We start from the raw sequence: 24,355 nt of genomic DNA, 5'->3' as shown, positions 1-24,355 counted from the left end.
ACAACAAAAAATAACAAGCAATTGGGACTCAAATTGGACCTGCTTTACAATTACATTAGGTTTTTACTTAGCAGGTTACCAATGATGGGGAAATCATCATCATTAAAGTATATCAACTCAATGTTCTCTGAAAAAAATGGTAAAAATATCTATACAAAATTTTCCTTGAAAGACTATCAAAATAAGTCTCAAGAGTAATTTTAAATAAACAATGATTTGAATTTATCCATAAAAAATGTTCAAATATTTCACCAATTTCTGAATATAGTCTGTACTCTAATCTTTATCAAACTGACCTTGAGGGGTCATTGGCAACTTGTTCCCATACTGGTCCCGTTTCGCTCTGTCAGGGGTACCAGTTGTGGAAAATGAGTTCTGTCTTGTGATGTTTGAATCTGAAGTTTGTTGTTTATTGAGTTGAGGTAGTGTATTGTCTTCATGATGCTGGCGATGGTGGGAGTGTTTCTGGTCATGTGACTGACCAAGATGAGGTAAGGTCGTTGTTGGGGCAACAGTAGCAACTAATTTGCCACTCTGTAAAAAAGAGATAGAAAAGAATATTATTGGATAGCAATATAATATTTCCCAAAGAAAGTAACCAAAAGTTGGCATGCAATAAATCTTCAAAATTCATGACATCATCAATGACAAAATCTTATATTATACTGCTATACAATAAAAGGGTTATTCCATGAACATTTGGTAATATTGTCCCTAGGAAAACAAATATTGCACTCACAAGCTCATGCAATAGAAAATTCTACTGGGGACATTATTCCCCAATATTCATGCAATAACCCTATATTATAAGATATATTGAAGATATATTTATATATATAAATACAGTTGAACCTAATGTTGTGTCAAACTCTTGTATTAAACACCTGGATAAATTGAGGTATTTGACACTCCCAGTAAAATTCCTGTTTGTTCAATGCATTTCTAAATCTGATGACTAATTGTATCTGGCTGATTTTAAATTTCAATTAACTTGAGTATATTTGAAGTCCCCTTGAATAAAAACACACTAAACTTCACCCAAATGTTTCAAAGAGCAAGAGAATTCATGTGCATTCAAAGCAGCAACAAAATCATCTTCAACCTGATCATATAAGATTGAATAAATGTTAAAAAATTAAAAAGGTCAAAATGTGAAAGATATGTGCTACAAACAGACAGACAGACAAGCTGACACAAAATTATTAATCAGCATATATAATTCTTCATTGAAATAAGGCCAATCTTAGTAAATAATTCTACAATAAGAGTTATCTCCCCTTACCTCTGTTGTATGGACTGTATTTTTGTGTTGTTTATTATGTGTATGTGACACTGGTTGCTGTTTGTTGACTGTTATCTGTGATTGATATCGCCCCTCACCAAGTGATCGATGTGTTTTATGGCCTTGACTGGGGCTCTGCAAATATAAAGAAAAATTATTTGAAATACAATAAAATATATATATATAATAAGTTGTATAAAAGTTATCAAAGGTACCAGGATTATAATTTAGTATGCTAGACACGCGTTTCGTCTACTACAAGACTCATCAGTGACGCTCAGTTCAAAATAGTTATAAAGCCAAACAAGTACAAAGTTGAAGAGCATTGAGGACTCAAAATTCCAAAAAGTTTAACTGATATACATCAACACATTTTTTTTTTTTACTTACTGTTTTTCCAAGTTGTCTTAGCTAGAGTGGACAGTAAATATTGAGATTTACAGCATAGACATTTTTCTTATCCTCTCTCATTCAGACCAGTCAGTTCAACTAACCAAACATACCAAACCTATTCTGCATGTTATCCTTAAATTTTGCATTCAATCATTAATGAAACATGTTCTATCACTTGCTAATTATTAATTTTGAATACCATTTACACTCTTGAAAATTCAATTATCTAAAGTGGAAGGCAATTTTCATATTTTAAAAATTGAAATTTTAGTATCCCTAGAGGATAAATATCATTATTGACATGATATTGTGGTATCTAGATTCTATTTACTTTGAAATTTTAAGGTTATTGTATATAATGTACATCCCACTCCGTGACAGTAAGTATAAATTATAAATGTTTATGAAATATTTATGTTCATATACATGTAAAGTTGTAAACTATGGTACATCATACATAAATTATGCCACTTCAGAGAAGCCATTGAATAAACCAATTAACGCAGATTCATGCATTTCCTGAGGTTGAAATTGTTATTCCATTTCTAAATACTTGTAAAAGTCAATGATTCACAAGACTTCAAACATCTCTGTACTGTGAGTATTTTCACAAAGTGCAATATGCACACCTTTTACTCCTTTTAGAAATATAAGCCTCTAACTCATCTGTCTTATATTTCTACTTTTTTTTACTTTTCATCATTTCAAATTTTCTAATTTAAATATAAATTACCGTCATACTCCAGTAGATTTGCTGAAGCTAATATGTAAGGTATTTCTTCACTAACAACCCTTTATTTATAAATGAGTTATCTCCCTTTGACAGCAAAATAATCTCCTTTTAATAACAGAATTTGAACTGTCTTATTACAGATTGTGATATAACAAATGTTTTTTTTTTCATTAAGTCCAATATAATTATGGTATATCCCTATATTTAAAGCGTATTTCTTTATCACATCAAGAAATAAAAGCATTCATTCTCATATCAATTTGTCGTAGAATTTTCTGAATAATACATTATTCAAAACTTCCAGATCAATTCTTCTGCTTTCTTTTCACTTGCTTCTTAATTTTCAGAATTAAAACACATTAAATTGTAAATTGACCATTTTTTTGTTTCTCAAACATTCACTACACTTGCTTGATGAATCTGTAATATATCCCGTAAGAACTTATTGTCTTAAAAAAATCACCAAAAAGAAAATAATAAAATATTCCCCGTTCAAATTGTTGTCACACAAAAGGTCCTATTTTCTATACAGCAATACACATTCACATCAATTAAAGAAAACCCTGATCACAGATGATCCCACATAACTGTTTTCCTTTAAAAAAAAACCCACTTTTTCCTTGGTCAAAAATATTGATACACACAAAATGGGCACTAGGTTCCCAAAATCACGACACAGTTTATCGCACCAAAATAAATTGATTACGGCTTAAAATATAATAATTAGCAACGTTTATGTGATCAACAAAGCCAATATAGTATTAAATCAAAACCCATTGGATTAAAGTTAAATTAAGACCAAGTACTTTCTGCCTATATGCATGTGTTCAGTTTATAAGATTAAATGAAACATCGTAGCGAAGAATTTACTTGGTGAACTGGTCAGAATTAAAATTTTAAGGTACATTAACCTAGCTAGCATAAAAGATGTTAGCCTTATTAATGGTCGTCTGTCTGACGTCTGTAAGAACAAATATTACTGCACTATAATTGGATATTAAATTCAATAATCTTTTGCAGACTTAATTATGATTTAATGATTTTTGGGAGATTTTTTTTATATTGTTTATAGAAAGATGTTGTGCTCAGAAAAAATAGTTACACTAGTTTTACTTTAGAATGGAAATATAGTTATGTTTCAAGAAGCATGTTTCTAATTGCATTGAATTAATCCCAAGAAACCAGACTTCGATTTTTTTCTTACCAATTTTTTAACAACACAATTTCAAAGGTGTTAATTAACTCATCAAATATGGGTTGAAACGTCTTATATTTATTCATTTTAGAAATCTTTCTTTGAAGTCCCACCTTGTAAAGAAGTGGGGTCAAATCTCCAACTATGAAGACAACATTACTCCCTTTCTCTTCATTTTTTTTATCTGAAGTAGTAGTTTGCAGTGTAAAAATTGACTACTAACAATTATGGTCAAATATTAATAATTGGCAAAGTTCTTAATTTTTTTTTAATTTTAAAATTCTATATACTTTAATTGATATTTAAGAAGTCCCCCTGTAGTTCTGAGTTAATTTTAAAGCATTTTTCAATAAACTTAATTGCATCATCATTCGTCAAGTATAATATCAACCACCTGTGAAATAAACATTCAAATATAATTACTTTCTCTTCAAATCAAGGCCATAATATTTCGTAGTCAATTTCAAAATGCAATACAACCAAAACCACTGTATAACTTTCAATTGTCAAACATGCCCGGTGTCATAAATTCTTATTTTTTAAATTTTACTTCAAAGACTCCTTTTTTCATCATTTAATAAAATCTTGTATCAACCCTAACTTTCTACTTATCAAATACTTGTAAAATTCAACATTCAAACAGCTTCAATCTTTAACAATTACCGACTTAAAATACCAACTTGTTTCAATCTATCAAAAGATTGTCAAATCATTATACTGTTAAATTTAACATTAAATACTGAATGAAATTGAAAATCAAACAGCCCTAACTTCAAACAATTGTCACCTTTAAAAAAAGACCCACTCCAAAATACCATGAGGTCCACAGATCATTAAATACTGAATGAAATTGAAAATCAAACAGCCCTAACTTTAAACAATTGTCGCCTTTAAATAAAGACCTACTCCAAAATACCATGAGGTCCACAGATCATTAACATTGTCAAAATTCAACAGCTGACTGCACTTGTAACAAATGTATCACAAAATCTTACATGATTTATTGTACCTGTTACTATATGATTGCTAAAATACCAATTAATCTCCTATATACAGACCTTTTTATACGACCGCAAAATTTGAAAAATTTTTCGTCGTATATTGCTATCACGTTGGCGTCAGCGTCGTCGTCGTCGTCGTCGTCCTGCGTCCGAATACTTTTAGTTTTCGCACTCTAACTTTAGTAAAAGTGAATGGAAATCTATGAAATTTTAACACAAGGTTTATGACCACAAAAGGAAGATTGGTATTGATTTTGGGAGTTTTGGTCCCAACATTTTAGGAATTAGGGGCCAAAAAGGGCCCAAATAAGCATTTTCTTGGTTTTCGCACTATAACTTTAGTTTAAGTTAATAGAAATCTATGAAATTTTGACACAAGGTTTATGACCACAAAAGAACGGTTGGGATTGATTTTGGGAGTTTTGGTTTCAACAGTTTAGGAATTAGGGGCCAAAAAAGGGCCCAAATTAGCATTATTCTTGGTTTTCGCACAATAACTTTAGTTTAAGTAAATAGAAATCAATGAAATTTAAACACAATGTTAATGGCTACAAAAGGAAGGTTGGTATTGATTTTGGGAGTTTAGGTCCCAACAGTTTAGGAATTAGGGGCCAAAAAGGGATGCAAATAAGCATTTTTCTTGGTTTTCGCACCATAACGTTAGTATAAGTAAATAGAAATCTATGAAATTTAAACACAAGGTTTATGACCATAAAAGGAAGGTTGGGTTTGATTTTGGGAGTTTTGGTCCTAACAGTTTAGGAATAAGGGGCCCAAAGGGTCCAAAATTGAACTTTGTGTGATTTCATCAAAAATTGAATAATTGGGGTTCTTTGATATGCCGAATCTAACTATGTATGTAGATTCTTAATTTTTGGTCCCGTTTTCAAATTGGTCACTATTAAGGTCCAAAGGGTCCAAAATTAAACTTAGTTTGATTTTAACAAAAATTGAATCCTTGGGGTTCTTTGTTATGCTGAATTTAAAAATGTACTTAGATTTTTAATTATTGGCCTAGTTTTCAAGTTGGTCCAAATGGGGGTCCAAAATTAAACTTTGTTTGATTTCATCAAAAATTGAATAAATGGGTTCTTTGATATGCCAAATCTAACTGTGTATGTAGATTCTTAATTTTTGGTCCAGTTTTCAAATTGGTCTACATTAAGGTCCAAAGGGTCCAAAATTAAACTAAGTTTGATTTTAACAAAAATTAAATTCTTGGGCTTATTTGATATGCTTTATCTAAATATGTACTTTGATTTTTGATTATGGGCCCAGTTTTCAAGTTGGTCCAAATCAGGATTCCATATCAAGTATTGTGCAATAGCAAGAAATTTTCAATTGCACAGTATTGCACAATAGCAAGAAATATCTAATTGCACAATATTGTGCAATAGCAATTAATTTTCAATTGGAGTTATCTTTCTTTGTATAGAATAGTAGTTGATAATATATGTTGGAAATTTGCCAGACATGACTATGATGTCATTTTATATTTTCATTTGCCAATAACTTTATGTAAATAACTTTATTGGAAATTTGCCAATATAAAATGTTGCTGATGAAGCTTTTGTTTCTTATCTTATCTAAAATGTTTTTAGATAATGTATGTTGGACATTTGCCAGACATGACTATGATGTCATTTTCTATTTTTATTTGCCAATAACTTTATGTAAATAACTTCATTGGAAATTTGCCAATATAAAATGTTGCTGATGAAGTTTTTTTTATTGTTTTATACAATAAACAATGTATATTCACTTTTACTACCAACCAATCTTTACCATTCAGTGATAACAAGCACTTTATTTTACATTTTAATATTTTATGATGTATTTAAAAGAGTAGTTATTGTTGCAAACTCCATTAGAAACTTGAATTGATATCAGTTTTGGAAAAAGGGAAACGAGGATGTGAAAAAAGGAGGGGGGGTTTAATTTTTGTCATTTCAGATTTCATAAATAAAAAGAAAATTTCTTCAAACATTTTTTTGAGAGGATTAATATTCAACAGCATAGTGAATTGCTCAAAGGCAAAAAAAACTTTTAAGTTCATTAAACCACATTCATTCTGTGTCAGAAACCTATGCTGTGTCAACCATTTAATTTTAGATTTAAAAAGTTTGAAGAAGAAATTTTTAATTGATTTGTAAAATCTTGACATTTGTTTTGTGTAAAAAAAAACCATGTAATGTCAAAAATTTGATCACAATCCAAATTCAGAGCTGTATCACGCTTGAATGTTTTGTCCATACTTGCCCCAACTGTTCAGGGTTCGACCTCTGCGGTCGTATAAAGCTGCGCCCTGCGGAGCACCTGGTTTAAAATTATTTTAATATAAATTTAATTTTGACAGGTTGAAAAAGTCTAGATATAATAAATTTAACCCCTTTCAAAATTGTTAAAAAGATTTTTTTTTAATATAAAACTAGTAATTTTCCTTTAAGGACATCTTCACACATCTGAAAGATAATGCAGTGGTGGATTCGGAAATTGGGGGCCTGCTCAGGTCGTGCATCTGAGTGCTTCTCTCTGTAATCAACCAAATTACCCCCAAGGGACCCTCCTCTATTTCTGAATCCCACTCTGCTATAGGAAGGTTTTGATAAATGTTACCCAGAATGCATGAGATTCTGAAATCGCTAACTGTTTAGCAAAATACAAAGGTTGAATACTTAATGAGGAGTCCATGTATAACCACTGGCACTTATTTTGAGAAATTGATTAGAAAAATCAAGTTATTTCCATATGCGAATCTCTCATTTGTCTTATGTACAATTGTTCTACAAAAAAAATTTCTACTGTAAGAGGAGTTCAAAGAGTGCAGAAAGATATAGTACACTCATTTCTTTTTTATAAGGGTCATACAGTGGGAAATTCACCTTAACTAAAAAAAAACTAAAATTACATAAAAAATTCAGATGCATTAACCCCCTCATACAATCTTTTTTTAAATACAATAAATTAAATATGAAAACATACTCTAGTGACTTTTTACATTAACCTACACAAAAAAGCTCATAATAAGCAATATAAAAAAAACATTTATCCGCTCAGAACCCCATACTATTAAAGACTTGCATATATCAAAGTATCTCGTAAAAAGTATTTAATGTTTGTAGTATAATAGGTAAAATGTATCTAAACTTCCGTTAGTCATTAAAATAGGTATAATAGGGGAAAATGTAACTAACTACTTCTTGGTCATTCTAAATAGAATCAATTAAAATGGCCGTTTATTCTTTGAAAAAATTCATTCACTTGGAAAACATGACAATTCTCCTGATAAAGAAAGTTTTTAAAGTCACAAGATATTGGAGCTCTTACTTTTTTTTTATTACCTATGTCCATTTTTAATAGGAAATTCATTAATTGTAAAAACTAAATGACAGCAACTGAAAGATAAAATTGGCTGTTCTATAGAATGTTCAAAGGAGGTTCCTATAATTTCATATTTTACCCAAAGAACCATAAATTAATTGTTAAAGAAAGGATAACAGCATTTTAATTGTTGATACCGACTTTTAATAATTAGCTTGAATTTCAGCTAACCTTTAATGCAAAGTTTGAAAGCAAAAATTTCGTTAATCTATGTATAGAGGCCAAATTTAATACAAAATGTAAAATAATATGGCTAAGAGTACTATCAGCTAAATAAACTTGTGTATTTTAAACTATTGTTTTCCGACAAAAAATCTAAACAATCGTGAAGTACCTTTAGCCAGACCATGTGACTAAAGTCTATAATTATGTTCTGTTAAATTAATGATCGACTTCTTATTATGAAATTTGTAGATAAGATCTGACCGATTTTTAAGCTTTCTACATGTACATGTACTTTTGAGTGGTGAAATAAAACATTTCTTATTTGTAAGTTGAAAAGGCTTTATAAATGGATGCAAATCTTACTGGTGCATTTACTTATAGGAAAGAGATTAGAATTTTCAATGAATAGATAAAATAAAGGCTGGCTTAGAATGAACAGTAAGGAAAGAAGAGATTTGGTAGTAAATCTTTTTAAAATATTTGTTTTTCAATCGGCGATCAGAGTAAATATATCATGTATCCCAGAGTCCTTAAAGAATTAAGCTTGTATAATTAGTTTCAAAACATTTTGTTTTAGGCAAACTTTTAAAGTTAGAGAACAGAAACTAAGAATTCAGCAATTTTTCTATTTATAAGGGGCATAAATCTGTGTTTTGCGCTTATAAGCATTGTGTATAAGTTTCATAACATTTAGTTGAGGCAAACTCAAGTTAGAGAACAGAAACCAATGTCTGGACATACGGATGAGTGTTACGTACAGACAGACAAGGGTAAAACTTAATGCTCCCTAAGCTACTGCGGAGGCATAAAAAGGTTATGGGACATTCTTGACAGAAGGGGAAACACTTAATGCCCCCTTCACCTAGCAGCTGTTATATTTGTTATATCTGTATATTATGTAATGTTTCCACAGGAGATGGAGTTATAATTATTAGCGGTGGCAAAACAAGCAAACAGAACTTGTTAAGGTGTTACCTAACACTTTCACTAAAATCAATTTGGCTCGTTTAATTTTCATAAAATTTTGACAAAGTATTTACTTTCAAATTGGCCCTTTGACAAAAATATAAAAATTTCAAAAAATTTGAACCAACCATTTTATCAGAAAAAATACACTGGTTGTATAGCAGTTTGACATACACTAATTTTGATCATTGAGAAGCTTAATATTCTCTTAACAACAGAACATAGTTAAAACGTTCAACTGATTTTACAGAGTTATCTCCCTGTAGTGTTAGGTACCACCTTAAAAGAAGACAACAAATTATAAAGACTTCATCAAGTGCTTCCCACAAAACAAAATTTGAAACTGAAAGTTAACAGCCCTCAACCAGTCAATACACAATACAGGGTTAAAATGACAAATCTTAAATGTTTCAAAATCACAGCTTTAAATGTTAAAAGTGTCACAATTTATATATCTTATTCTGTTATTTACTTATTTTATATATTTACTTTAAACCCCACAACAAGGGATTATACCATACTTTGTCTCATTTCATTGGAAAATATCAATATTTATTTAAACATGACACTAATATGGATAAATTCAATTTTGTGAGGTTAATTTGTAGAAAGTCTCATCGAAAGTAGACTCCATAAATGATTTGTAATCCTATGAACAACCTTGGGAGTTAATAAAATATCATTTACCCACAAAAAGTCTGACAGAGTAAGAAGACTCTTTAGGTGATTAATAATTCTATGAACAACCATGAGACTTAACAAAATATCATTTACCCATAGAGGTCAAAAGACCATAAATATGACAGCAAGAAGTACATCAATATTCAGTCTTTTTGGACAAACTTTTACGATAAGGGCCATTATCTGCAACCACCAATTAACCCCAGACTCCTCAACTTATATAAGCCCTACAAACTTAAGCATGGGAACAAATAGCCAGAAATTAACACAAAATTTAGATGTGGTATGAGTGCCAATGAGACAATTCTCCATCCCAGTCACAATTTATAAAAGTAAACCATTATAGGTCAAAGTACAGTCTTCAATACAGAGCCTTGGCTCACACTGAACGGCAAGCTATAAAGCTTAAAAGCTTGGCTCACACTGATCAGCAAGCTATAAAGCTATTTACATGCCTGTCACAAACCTCCCAAATAGTCTAAGAAGAGACAAAATAGGAGAAATTAGTTTTGAAATATATTATGACAGTTATATTCAAATACTATAACTTAAAATGACCAATATTACCTTAACTTTCTGAAACATGAAGCCTCCATTGATTGCATTGTGTCTTTTAAGGGCTGAGTGAAGATCCCTTAATTCTAACAGTGTAGCAAAGTCCATCTGCATGTTGATAATCTATCCTAAGTCTCCAGATTTCAACTAATTTTGTAAAATCCACATTTGATGTTTTCAACAGTATTGTAAGCACCAAACTGTAAACTTTCTCCAATTAAATTTCTTTCTTGCTATTGCTTAACTTTCATTTTTCTTAGTAAGAATATCATTTCAATTATTGTTCCCAACTTTACTGTCAACAAGATGTTATAAACTCCTTAAAATTTTCACTGGCAAATTGTTGTAGAAAATGAAGACAAAATTTAATTATTATAAGCACAATTGAACTCCTCACATGCAAATTCAATCATGTGCAAAACTACTACAAAATGCACAAGCAGTCATCATTCAAGAATTTTTTTAAACTTTATAAAGCCAGAAAACTTTAAAATATTGATCTGTAGTTATATTCAGCTTCCATTTACAAAAGTTTTATTTTTCAAATATTCCTTTATTCCGTTTTTGTAAACAGGAATTAAGAACAAAACACATGATTTTATCTTGCCATATTTACATCAGTGGTCCGCTATTTAATTTTTTCCCACGATCCCTTACACCACTTCAAGTTTAAAATCTATCGCTGATCACAATGTTTTAATTATACACATTAATTAACATCAAGATGCCCAACGCTTCCAAATTTAACACAGAAACAATTGACGAATTATCCACTTGACGGAACTTAATTGACGGATCTGTAGATCTATGTGTCCACGTTAATATTCAAATTGTCAAATTTATCCAAAGATTTCAATGTTTTGCTTAAGGATTTTTATAAATATTTGAGGCACTAAGTAGGATTTTTAATTTGTTTTCTTGATTAAATTTAATAGCATTTTGACCAGTTGACATTTTTTCCCTTGACAATTTAAGTTTGGAAGATTTTAATTGATTAAAATTAAATGTTAATTTATACTATAAATCATATGTATGTTGATTTAAATACACTGTGATTTGTATTGAATAATATGTTATTATTTCAAACAATGTCTAATGGAATCAAGAAAATTCTTAAACCAGTTAATATCCAATCAAAAGCATCTAAAATTTACCTCTATAGATTCTTAATATTTCTGTTATTTCATGTTTCATCTTCAGAAATTTTGTGAAAAATTATTTAGAAAAAAAAAGATTCATTTGATGTCCTAGTTTAATAAAATCTAATTATTTCAATCCACTGACATTTATAAAACAATAAAGTTCGATAACTATAGTGCCATCACAACAACTTCAGAATGCAAAGTGAATATAGTTTACTGTATTTTTTCTTGGTCAAAATAAACATGATGCCAACCTTTAACCTTCCTACTTTGAAGGACCCTGAGTCATTCTCAGTTAGAAATGGTAGCTGAGTCCTTCATTTCTGCCATGCATGTCTGGTAGTTTGAAAAATATTTAGCTAACTTTTGCTTAACATGATAGCAAATTACAGAGTTATCTCCCCTCAAATGATAATTTTCAATCAAATTATATCTTGAATTACCAGAACAGGAAAATGAATCAAATGTTCCTTCATCCAAGCATATCTTGGATGTGCAGGATGAAGGTCATTCTTAGAATATGAGCCTGAGGCTCGAAAGTAATAAATTAGCTTTACTTCTCTATGAGGGGTGAAGCTTACATATAATATCTCTGTTTAAAGAAACAAACTATATAACCACCTATAGCTGGCCAGTGACCTTGACCCTAGTATATAAGCACCTGTTCCATAATAACTTGTCATAATTAAAAGCAAGTTTGTGTCGACCAAATATAAAACCCAGTGGAAAAGGGTGGGTCTGACTGATAATCCCTAGGGTGGGAATTAATTACTTTCGAGCCTCAGGCTCATATTCTAAGAATGACCTTCATCCTGCACATCCAAGATATGCTTGGATGAAGGAACATTCTTATTCATATTTCGCCTTCGGTCTCAAGTAATAAATTAGCTTGTTTAAAGTGTAGACACAAACTAAAAACAATTTTTATATAAATGCCAACATTTAATAAAGGATAAAAATCACAAGATCATCCAGTAACTACAACTGAAGAAAAGTGTTTTAGTACTGATATTATTTACTTTCCTGTTATAGAACTTGTAAAAAGTTTTACCATATGTCCAGACAAAACTGTTGCCATAATGTCCTTAATAGAACATCCTGAAGCTAAATGCACTTATGAAGAGGTTCCTCCAAATGAGTTAACCTTAAAACCTCGGAAAAAATTAGAACTCTCTCTAACTATCTAAACTTTACGAAAAGACTTAGATGAATTCTCTCACCTATTTTGTACACAAAACATGATAAATCATTGTCTTAATCAACACAAAGTTTTGGTTTATCAAAACCTTTGATCACCTCATTAGGTAAACTAACTAACAGATCTAGTATTTTTCAAAAACTCATGTATATGAAAAAATAAAGTGCCATGTCTCTGAATGAAAGACATAGAATGTAAATCTACAGCTGATAAAGATAGTACTTCAAGGCAGATGTAGTCAAGGCAAATAAAGACACAAGTATAAAAGACAGTTTCAATGTTAAATACTCCAATGAATATTAAGAACTTAAAAAAGATAGCGCTAAATTCATCTCCCAAGTGAAAGAGTATCTAACTCTTCAATTGCAGATTCAGGTTTAAGCAACCTTCCACAAATACATGTAGTAAACAAACAAATTCAGTAAAATCTATTTCTTAAAGGATAAAGTCTGTTTCAACATAGACCAAGAAAAATTCACATTAAACATGCTGAATATGAAAAGCTTGTGTTTTACAAAAATTTCAATAATCCGTGACTAACATCCTTTTTAGATGGTGATAAGGAATTGGTTCTCTAATTGAACACACCAAATAATGAAATTTCTCAAAAAAATATTGATAATGCTTGATTATAGATGCATGGTCTCCAAGATGAAGTGTAAATATATTTTACAAATGATTCTGAAACCTCCTGTTTATATTAAAGTGATTTCTGAGTATAATACACACGTTTTTACCCTACTGCACAATCAACCCTTCAGGTGTTGGTTCACTTTAATTTTTTACAATATACAGTTAAATTAAGTCTCTTCCTGACGGAAAGACATTATCTTCAGTATGTAACATTGTTACTAATTTTTATGCTTAACAGTTTAACTGGCAAATAAATTAAAATTGGTCTTAGCAAAGAAAACCAACTCTGAGCAAGCCAAAAAGGATAATCAAAAGAGCCTTCTGAACTTTATCACTAATAATTTTCTTTATAAATATCCCCAACAATGAAAAAGATGGGAAAATATAAGGTCATAATTCTGATCATGAAAATAAAAACATCTCTGAAAGGAGCTTGTTGGTCAAAAGACAACGAAGTAATTATCTACAGATTGAAAATGAAAACGTAATAACAACAAAACAAATATATCTTCTTTCAATTGACATCCTTTTGAATCTGTAAATTTTTTAGACATATGATAAGCATCAAAAATTTTCTTACCAGGAATATAAAGAGCTGTGATAAAAATGTTCTTTCTTGAACACCAAGCCCAAATAATGAAATATTTGTAGTAAGCATGTTAAGTGACAAAGAGGTTACACCTCCTATTGCATAATAAAAGCTACTGAAATTGTATCTTCTGATTGTATAACTCTCTGTGACTAAAACTTTTTCTCCAGAAGAATATTATAGCCAACAATACTATGAAATCTATATGAAATGAGTGCATACTCTTAAAGAAGCTCCGTCTACCAACAGAAACATTTTCTTCAAATTTGGATCCCAAATCCTTATGTCAGAGGAATCTGGTACAACCCAAAAACTTATTTGGATGGGTCTATAAATCAAATTTTTAATTTCTGATTTTAAATTGTTAAAAAATTTCACCTATTGATGATAATAAACACTGTAACAACTATACAGTGTTTCAACATTATTTCTCGCCATGTTTCTGCAATGTAACATTCCTATGCATGCCACAGATACTGCATTAAAAGCATTCATCACAAGACCAATAAATGATGTAAAACATCTATAATACCGTTACACAATTCTATTTAAAAAGAATTTCCCAAGGGAGATAATTTTACCATTTCTCATCTGTCAGAAAAAACTTAAATAGCTCAGTATCAATAATGAGACAAAGGAAAACAATGTGCTTCCAAGGAATGAGTACCAACTTCTCAAAATTTTTCTGAAGCACAGCTTATCAAGCATTTGCACAACTTCTTCTGTATTCACAATACAATCATCTAAACTCTGATCCATAATAAAATAATCATCAATGTATAAACTATAGCATCAGACTATAGCATGTATATACTTCAAGTGACATTATTTCATAAATACATAGACAGGTTTTAAAACCTTAGTGAAAACTCTTGATGCAGAAGCCAATCCAAAACAAAAAAACATAAATATCATATCAATGTCTTTTCCACATAAATCAGGAAATTGTGATATAAACATAAATGATACTTAAATATGCATCTGTGAGATCTATAGATGTTAGCTCTATCTATATATATATATAGATAATTATTCTAAAGAATTACATCTAAACAAAAGATAAATGGTCCTGCTCCAAATGCTGATAAGCCACAAACTTAGTTTGTTTTAATTTTTCAAATAGATACAGGCCTTGAAGACCAATCTTTCTTAGGAACCAAGAAAATATAGGAAATAAACTGATTTTCCATTGATCGATCAACCTTTTAAATAGCTCTCTTAGCTATCAATTTTTGGACTTCTGAAATTAATTCATCCTTATGAAAGGTGAAATGTATTTAATTCAAAAAGGATAAACCTTGTGGTACATCATTAAAAATAATTTTATAACCATTTCTTAATAAATCTAATATCAATAGATCATTAGTAACATTTTCCAAATCATAATATTTAAGTTATCTACTGTATATATAGCAACTGATTGAGAAAAGTGACCTCTTCGAGATTCTCTGTTCCCTTTTTGGAAACGTCTCCCTCTCAATGAAGGGAATTGCCTACTACATGTAGTATAGTCGCCCTGTTGACCAACAGAGCCTCTGCAGTTAAAAAACTGATATTGCCTTTCCCATAACAGCTGGTAGTAAATTAATTGCTAGACCTGGAACCTCTTCCAAGGAATCTATAATTTGCTAAGAATCTTTGTATAAACACTAAGTTTGCTTTTTGCAATCATAACTAGAAATGTGATAAAGCAACTATCACAACAGAATTACAAATAAGTTTTATCATCTAAATATTTCTGAGCATCTCCTATGGGTTTAACCAGAAAACCATGGTAAAACAAACAAATATAATTTTACAATAAAATCCTTGTATTATCAAGATCCAAAAGCTCATTCCTACAACAAGAAATAGCAAACTCAACAATAGGGGTGATGATCAACCCCTTAATAAAGTATCTCTGGGTTTCCTGCATCTTTGAAACCACAGAGTGGGCCTGTCTAGGCATTGCCATTTCGATTTTTTAATTATCCTAGACACACTAGGATTGTCACAGTTCTCAGTGTGATAGTATTTCCTCTAAGAACTTTATATATTCCTGATTTTATCAAAATCATGATTAAACTGTTCAACAAACAGGATTAGATAATGGACCATTAATCTCACTAAAAGAAGCCTTAAAGGCTTCTGAAAACCTTAATGCAGGATCAAAAGACCTTAATGCAGGATCAAAAGACGTATCAAATTCAACTCCGGCTGGACTATCATCAGCCATGGCACATACTCCAAAAGGAGGTACATACACCGTATCAATTCAGTAGATAAGATCAAAATTTAGAACTAAATCTTCATTAAAGTAAGCCTCTAATGGCAAAAATTCAAATATAGCAGCAGGTTTCTCTACAAACTCTGCTAGAGTTGAAGGCAGTGAAACTGTCTCAAACCTCATGATTCATACAGGTTCTTTAATACATTAATAATAAATAGTAAATGTATCAATATACATGCCTATCTAAATCTCAACAGCACTTTCGTTAGAAACAATCACAAATCAAGTAGATTTTGAAGTTATACAAGTAACACTAGATTTTAAAACTTACTTTTTACAGGTTCTGTTGCTTTGTCAATTATTTCCAATTGCCATGCCATTATGATCTATTATAAAACTACTAGGTTTTATAACTGTTTAAGAAGAGGATTTATTCAAAATACCTCTTGTATTCCTATTAAATTTATCATCTTTAATTTCTAAAACATTCCAGAGGTGATGAAAATCATAACCATCACCCTTGTAAGTGTAAGCATCATTCTAAACATCTTGCAAAAACAATACATTTGCATAAACAAATTCAGCCATTGTAATACAAAAATGTGTACCTGTGCAGGTAAAACACGTGTAAATTGTGAAAAGACACTAACTTTATATTAGACCCTAGTAGCTTTATTTGTGCTTGTGGTTGTAAATGTAAATGCATGGATTTCTGCTACACTGTAGAATACATCACAAGGAAGCTTTGCTTTGCTCTACATGGACTACGGTCCCGTATTATTAAAAACCTTCCGCCAAGCAAGCGTAAGGGTCTTTGACAGTGACCAACACTCATCTCACGAGGCGTACGTAGTATGTCTTTTTAGGTACATATAATTATATATATAAACATTATTCGTCATTGTGCGAAGTGCTCCTTTGAAGGAGGGATTTTCTCAAACAGAACAGAACAGAACAGAACTCACGACCTTCAGATGAATAGAAATACTTTTAAATATCTACCTGTTTAACAAACAGGAGTATGAATTAAGTAACAAATGTGCTATTAGGCAAAAACTTAATGAATATATAAAATTGTCATACATCGTAGACAATAAAATATTTAATTAATTTCCATGAACACTTGTCATACATCGTAGACAAGAAATTTTTAAATTCATTTCCATCAACAATTGTCATACATCGTAGACAATTGAGGAATTATTGTTTGTAAATAACAAAATAACATTAGAACTTGTCGTACATCGTAGACAAGTTAATGTAACTTTAATAACCTTCTGCCAAATTTAAGATAAAAATAAAATAACTAAAAAGAACTTATGTGAAGTGTTCACTTCAACCCTCTAGAAAAATAATGACAAGTTATTATGGAACAGGTGCTTATATACTAGGGTCAAGGTCACTGGCCAGCTATAGGTGGTTATATAGTTTGTTTCTTTAAACAGAGATATTATATGTAAGCTTCACCCCTCATAGAGAAGTAAAGCTAATTTATTACTTGAGACCGAAGGCGAAATATGAATAAGAATGGTAAATTCATTCGTCATTTTACATTCTGAACTTAAATTAATGTCAAGTTTAGTGTTTTATGTTTTCACCACTGCCTGATTTTTAGACAGTACTTAAGAATTGTTACAGATCAGTCTTCAACCATAGACTATCACATGAGTGAGCAGTCTGAAAAATATGTAAAGCTCTAAAAAAAAAAAAAAATCTAATAAATTTGTGAAAGGTCAGTTACCTCTATATCATTGTAGATTAAAATCTTTTAAATTTTTAATAACCGTCACTTTTTATATCAATCAAATATTTCATTCATTTTAAATTCTGTATATTTTTCTTTATATCTATAATATACCACAATTATGTGACAATATATAATATCCTTATTGTTGAAATTGGTATTTTTTTCTACAAAAAAGGAATATTTAAATTGATACACATCAAATTTAGGCGAGTAATTAAAGGCTCACTTGAAATCTTTAAACCTGCAGTCAAAATAACACGGTCATCAGTATCTAAAATGTGTATTGACCGAATTCATCGATTGTCACTTAAAGAGTTTAGATTAGAAAGCTTAGTAATTATGTTCAGATATTAATCAAAGGGCTTTTATTTAGTAAACTGAATACCACAATTTAAAAGAAATTTTATCTTAAATCAGTATTATTGATGTGTCACTGAAACCAAGGTCTTTGTAAAATTTAAAATGTGTAATTCATTAATGTTTTATTATTGTTAAAAGGAGCAATTATTAAAAGTAAAAACATGTCTTGACAGTTCTAGTACAAAATGTATATCTTAATTAATTGTAGTTTATTTGAGTTCTTTTTCATTTCATTTTGCGATATGTTAAATGAATTTGAATGATTTAATAGATATACAATTAGTCAATTCACTGCTAATTATATAGATTCAATGCTGAAAGAAATTTAAAATATTTTGTATACCAGAAAACAGTGAAAAATCACTGCATATGGTGCTATGAAAATGTTGTGTTGTTTTTTCTCAATATAAATCAATTTAAAAGTATTTGTGTATTTTTTTACTTTTTAAAAGCAACTATATCTTAAACATGTCCAAACATTCTTAACACTACTTAACTGAAAATCATTTAAAACAAAATCCAATGTATAATAATAAAGGGCCGGCCATTTACATATAATGTTATAAACGGACGTCACTCAACAGTAAAAGTGACTAAACCCAAATTCATATGGATCTGTGTTTTCTGGCAAAAAGCATATTGTATAAGAGTTTCATAACATTTGGGGCAAACTAAAGTTACAGAATTGAAACTAATTTTTGGACTTACCCCCTGCAGCAGGTCAGTATAAAAAAGAAGAAAGTTTTTCATCTTTCTCATTTTCAGATCCCCCTTTTATTATTTCAAATCCTGATACTGTCCAAAACATTCAATAATACATTTCACACTTTAAGCAATTAAAAACAGCTCAATGATGAAGGTCCTGCAAACCAAGTGAGCAGTAACAGCTCCCCATGCTGAAGGTCCAGTGAACCAGGTGAGCAAAATGCAAGGTTTCCATTTTATATCCCTTACAGACCCCACAATCCCTTTTATTTATTTTCCTCCATAACAATTAAGTAACATAAATGACTATGTGCCATGATGTATTTGGACAATAAAGTGTTTTATAAATTTAACACCAATTTTCAATTCCATGTCAAAATATTTTGATTTTTAAATTTTGTTGTTATTTAATGGGTCCATTAAAGTAGTTAAACATGTAATTGTATAATAAATTTGTAATCGTAAAACAGGATAATAGGAAAGGCAAATAAAGAAAAACATAACATTACTTATACTAGTCAGACAAATGATTTTGGGTTCACACTTATGGTCTATTATTTTCATTGAAGATGTTTTACTTATATCAAAGGGCAGGAAATAGGATTAATTTTCATTGGTCCTTGTCTGTCAATTTTTCTTTTTTGAAAAAATATTTTGTTATAAATCAGGCTGATAGTTTTCTGGATTGAATGTTTCATATTTTTCATGTCAGGCAGACACTGAAGTGAGCAATTTCAAGTTTGTGCTGGTCCTTAGACAGCCCCAACAATCCATGGCATCGCAAGTCCAAAAATGTAAGTGGTCAGATGTTTAGGGGTCAAGTTTCTTTTTGATTGTGCAAAGTTTTCAAAGCTGGGCAATTGATTAATCATTTTAAAACATCTTAATTAAGTTAATTCAAAATACCAAAACCATATTGATTAAAAAAAAAGAAGAAAATAAAATCTATCTTTTAAAAATAATAACCCAACAATTGAGCTGAAGAATAAAATTCTGACATAATTTCACAACTTCAAAGAAATTATAAATAGAACAAAATATTTTTTTGTGTTATACAATTGACCTCCAATAAATATTTATAAATCGATACCACAAAAATGTTTAATTTCAATTATTCATACAGCTTACTTATACAAGTGCATGGTTCATTTGACGATTTTATATAGTAGGTTTTAAGCTTACTTAAATTTTATTGATAGCTTTCTCCGATTAAATCTTTTAACTATGAGTGTATTAGTAAGACTTAATTTATTTACTTTTACATTGTATTTTCAAATATTTTAACATTTATACAGAAAAGAAAATATTCAAATGTGTCACATGCACTAATCATTATATATAGTTTGCAACTTTTTAAGATAACAAGATTTTCTATCTTCATTTATATGTTATGTTTAATGGTAAAATGTTTTGCTTATATATAAAAAAGAAGATGTGGTATGATTGCCAATGAGACAACTATCCACAAAAGACCAAAATGACACAGACATTAACAACTATAGGTCACCATACGGCCTTCAACAATGAGCAAAGCCCATACCGCATAGTGAGCTATAAAAGGCCCTGATAAAGCAATGTAAAAAATGTTTCTTTGTTTGTTTTTTCATGAAGCTAAGAGACTTTAAGGGTTTAATTGACCAATAAAGGACACTTTATGGTTAAATATTAGGCAGTAATATTAGCTTAGGTCGATTATATCAATTTACAGAGGCAGAACAAATATATTTATGTAAACTTTTTCTCCTTGTTTTCAAAATTCCAATAGGGAACATACCTTTTATAATTGTAAAAATAAACCATTTTTCCAGACGTTTTGGCCATTGGCCTTCTTCAGTTGTTTATTTTTCCTCTAAACTACTAGTGCTGTTATTTAGCTATAACATTTTTTCAATGATAGTGAAAAAGAAATGTCAGCCATGTAGTTTAGAGGAAAAATAAACAACTGAAGAAGGTCAATGGCCAAAACGTCTGGAAAAAATAGTTTATTTTTACAATTATAAACTTTTTCTCTTCTTATTTTTTAATTCTAATCTACATATATTAAGTGTGGAAATCTCCCCACCAAGGAGAAGTGTGCAAAATATGTCTGAACTATGTATATGCACCCTAAAAAGTTCCAGATTGTATATAAACTCTATAGAATGCATTAATAAAACTCATTTTAAGGGAGATAACTCCAATAAAATTTTACAAAATTTATTGCAAAATAGATGTTAATCATCTATCCAATCTATTTAAGGCAGTTAATGGAAAATAATTACTCAATCCTTTTATCTATACCCATAAATTGTTGGTTGACAAAAATATACATAAGACTATAGCAATGCATGGAGTGTATCACAAAATTTGGATTTTGTATTATTCTTGTTTCAGACTTTCAACTCTATTATAAAAAAAATCTGAAGCACACCTCTGGGTGCAGGATTTTCTCATTGTGTTGAAGACCCATTGTTGGCCTAATCAGCTGTTGTCTGCTCTTTAGTTGGTTGTTGTCTCTATCCTCAATTTTATCACAATATTTTGCATGATTTCTTTACGAATTCTAACTTTGTTAAATCATTTTCTTACAACAAGACCAATTTCCCTGTCAAGTTAACTCATACCTGTCAACTCACCCGTTTTTTGCGGGTGACACCCGTTATTTTCACCTCTCACCCGGGAGTTTTTCTTTACCCGGCGGGTCCCGGGAATTTCTAACATTACCCGTTTCACCCGGATTTCTGACCGGAATTGTTTCCGGTATTTAGAAGTAATACGACCTTCGGTTTTATCGGTCTTTTTCAATGTAACCAAAAGTCAAAATGTAGGACTGTTTACCTGAGCTACGTAACGATATGAAGAGACAACAAAGCTACAAGATGAGTTCAGTGACTATCAGTTGACCCCATTAGATGAACTTCCACTTTGCACTTCCCCTGAAACTGACATTGGTTCATTTTGGGGAGAAATGTCCAAGTTGCATGACATTTTTATTAACAAGCCAAGATTTTTTGTTTTGTCAAAACTTGCTAAAACATTACTGGTTTTGCCAAACAGCAATGCAGACAGTGAGAGGGCATTTTCTTTAGTAAAGAAAATAGCTACAGAGTTTAGGGCTGATCTTAATAAGGATACACTGTGTGCTCTTCTTTCTTGTAAAATGAATACACATTTGCATTGCTATGAACTGAAACCAAGTGCAGTTCTTTTAAAGAATGCCAAGTCTGCTACTATGGAATATAACAATAGTCTGAAATAAACTTGTAAACATATTTTTGTTCTTCAATTGAGCCCGCAAAATGTCGTACGCGTTATGACCTGAGATTTTTTTTCTCAATGCAGGTCATGACCTGACTTTTCATTTTCAGAGGTTGACAGGTATGAGTTAACTTGATTTTTAAAAATAGATCTAATTAAAACTTACACCAGGTGGCATAAAAACTTTCTCTGCCGGTACAATTTTTTCTCCGGCATGAACTTTCTCTATTGTTATTTTGTCCTTAGGTGGCGCTGCTATAATCTTATCCTTAATCACTGCTTCTGAAGAGAGAGCAATTTTTTTCCGATTTTTATTCACCATAGGCAGCCTCATAAGAGGAGAATCAAATGGAACCGAAAAACCTGGACCTGCCATTGTGATTCTGAATTCAATTAATTATATATTCCTTCCTTTTACGGGTAACGATATATCATATTCCCAAAGTCATTTTTATTTCTTCTTTCCGTAACAAAAAACATATCCAAGCACTAAATAATAGAAGTCCATAAGAACAAACCAGCCACTTTAATTAATATTTCATCGAAAATTTTAAGTGACTTTTAAACGACTTTAAATTATTATCCATAGTACGTTTTAACTATTCGGAAATGATACATCCAAAATCAGCATTTAAACCATTTACTGAGGTATCATATTGCAATGAAAACAAAGACTAATTTATGCAATACTGTCGATTCAAAGGAGTTGTAAGCTCAACGACTAAAATATAAATATTTAACTAGAAGGAATTGTTAGTCTATCTAACATATAATTGGACCATAACAATGATGATCATTATGGCTATTCAATTTGATTTTTTTCACGCTATATAATTATACAATGGAAGAGATATATTCAAAACATTGGGCATAGTTTTATGAAAAATATATATATACATATCATATGATGATAGAGACAGATACTATAGAATTTAACAATGTGGTTGTATCAGTTTGGCGGCTGCCATGTTGATCTTGAATACTAAATTGATCACCGATTTTGTAAATCTCTATTATTCCATCAGATTAGATTCAAGCGCCCATAATAATCATTAAAGTCAACAGAATGCATTATAGTCGGAATTAAATCTGATAACCTTAAATTGCTCGTAGAATCCATTTATACAGATTTTATGAAAAATATGTTATGATAGACTGTTAAATAATGATAAATCAAATATTGTATTTTATTTACTGATTTTAGAACCATTGTCGAAAAAAAGTGATCAAAACTTCAGAAAAATCTGAAATAGTCTACTCAACCGTCCCGAAATTCCTCTTCTTTAAATATTGTTTTTTCACCTTTATTTATATTCTTCATACCCCTTATATACTACCTAGTTGTTACCCTTATGGTGTTTCAATTTCATTTTAATTGTTTACGTTGAAAGAAACTTTTCAAATTATTTACATTATGTCTTAAAAGATCAATCTTAACAGAGACTTTCTACACTTAGCATAGAAAGTCCCTGATCTTAAGCACCACAGTTGATAATTATCTGACATAATATATCATTTTAACAAAACTAAGAAATGACAAAAGGTCTATCTCCAACAGTTCTACTATTCTGATCAACATCTCACTATAAAAACAGGTGCATGAAAAGTCATGGTAAAGGTCACCAAGGTCACACAGTTAGGAGAACTTCCTTCTATTCTAAATTAGGGTCAGATAAATCAATAAATTATAAAAGGTTCTCACAATATTTGCCAATTATGATATTTTTTTCTTTTGTAATCTTTATAATTAAACAGAAATGCCTATATTGTTAGTACTGTAAAGTCAGAATTAAAAATTATTGTGTTCTTATAATAAGCATTAGAATTGAGGACAGGGGACTCTTGATTTATTTATAAAATATATTTATAATATCATATAGATAGATAATTGATTTGCTTTTTTACTTTTTTTGTTTTTATGGTTTTGTTTGCTAAATGTATTTTGTGTATGTTATATTATTTGTCACAAACTTATTGTTCAGAGTTTATAGATATAGGAAGATGTGGTGTGAGTTATATGACAATAAATATTTGAATTGGAATTGAATATAATTGATATTAGGTGATTTTTTAGCTCACCGGGCCCGAAGGGCCAAGTGAGCTTTTCCCATCACTTTGCGTCCGGCGTCCGTCGTCGTCGTCCGTCGTCTGTCGTCCGTCGTCGTCCGTCGTCGTTAACTTTT

General features: G+C 30.4%; 1 protein-coding gene across 21 annotated transcripts in view; it reads right to left on the bottom strand.

The window, feature by feature from the left end:
- The window catches only part of LOC143054714 (dual specificity tyrosine-phosphorylation-regulated kinase 4-like), a 114,837-nt gene that overhangs the window by 23,766 nt on the left and 66,716 nt on the right, over window positions 1-24,355 (bottom strand). For 19 of the 21 annotated variants that reach the window (XM_076227734.1, XM_076227733.1, XM_076227736.1 and 16 more), the window contains 2 exons: window positions 1,283-1,417; window positions 297-534 (listed from right to left, as the gene is read on the bottom strand). In XM_076227734.1, the coding sequence (XP_076083849.1) occupies window positions 297-534; window positions 1,283-1,417 (373 nt within the window). Of the gene's footprint in view, window positions 1-296; window positions 535-1,282; window positions 1,418-10,364; window positions 10,543-22,338; window positions 22,867-24,355 lie in introns of those variants that run through there. The other 2 variants (XM_076227735.1, XM_076227744.1) reach the window with 2 other exon arrangements.

The sequence above is a fragment of the Mytilus galloprovincialis genome, chromosome 12, assembly GCF_965363235.1.
Source record: "Mytilus galloprovincialis chromosome 12, xbMytGall1.hap1.1, whole genome shotgun sequence".
Lineage (NCBI taxonomy): Eukaryota > Metazoa > Mollusca > Bivalvia > Mytilida > Mytilidae > Mytilus > Mytilus galloprovincialis.
Note: the sequence above shows the minus strand (reverse complement) of the source record. Positions and strands in the feature narration are given on the sequence as shown.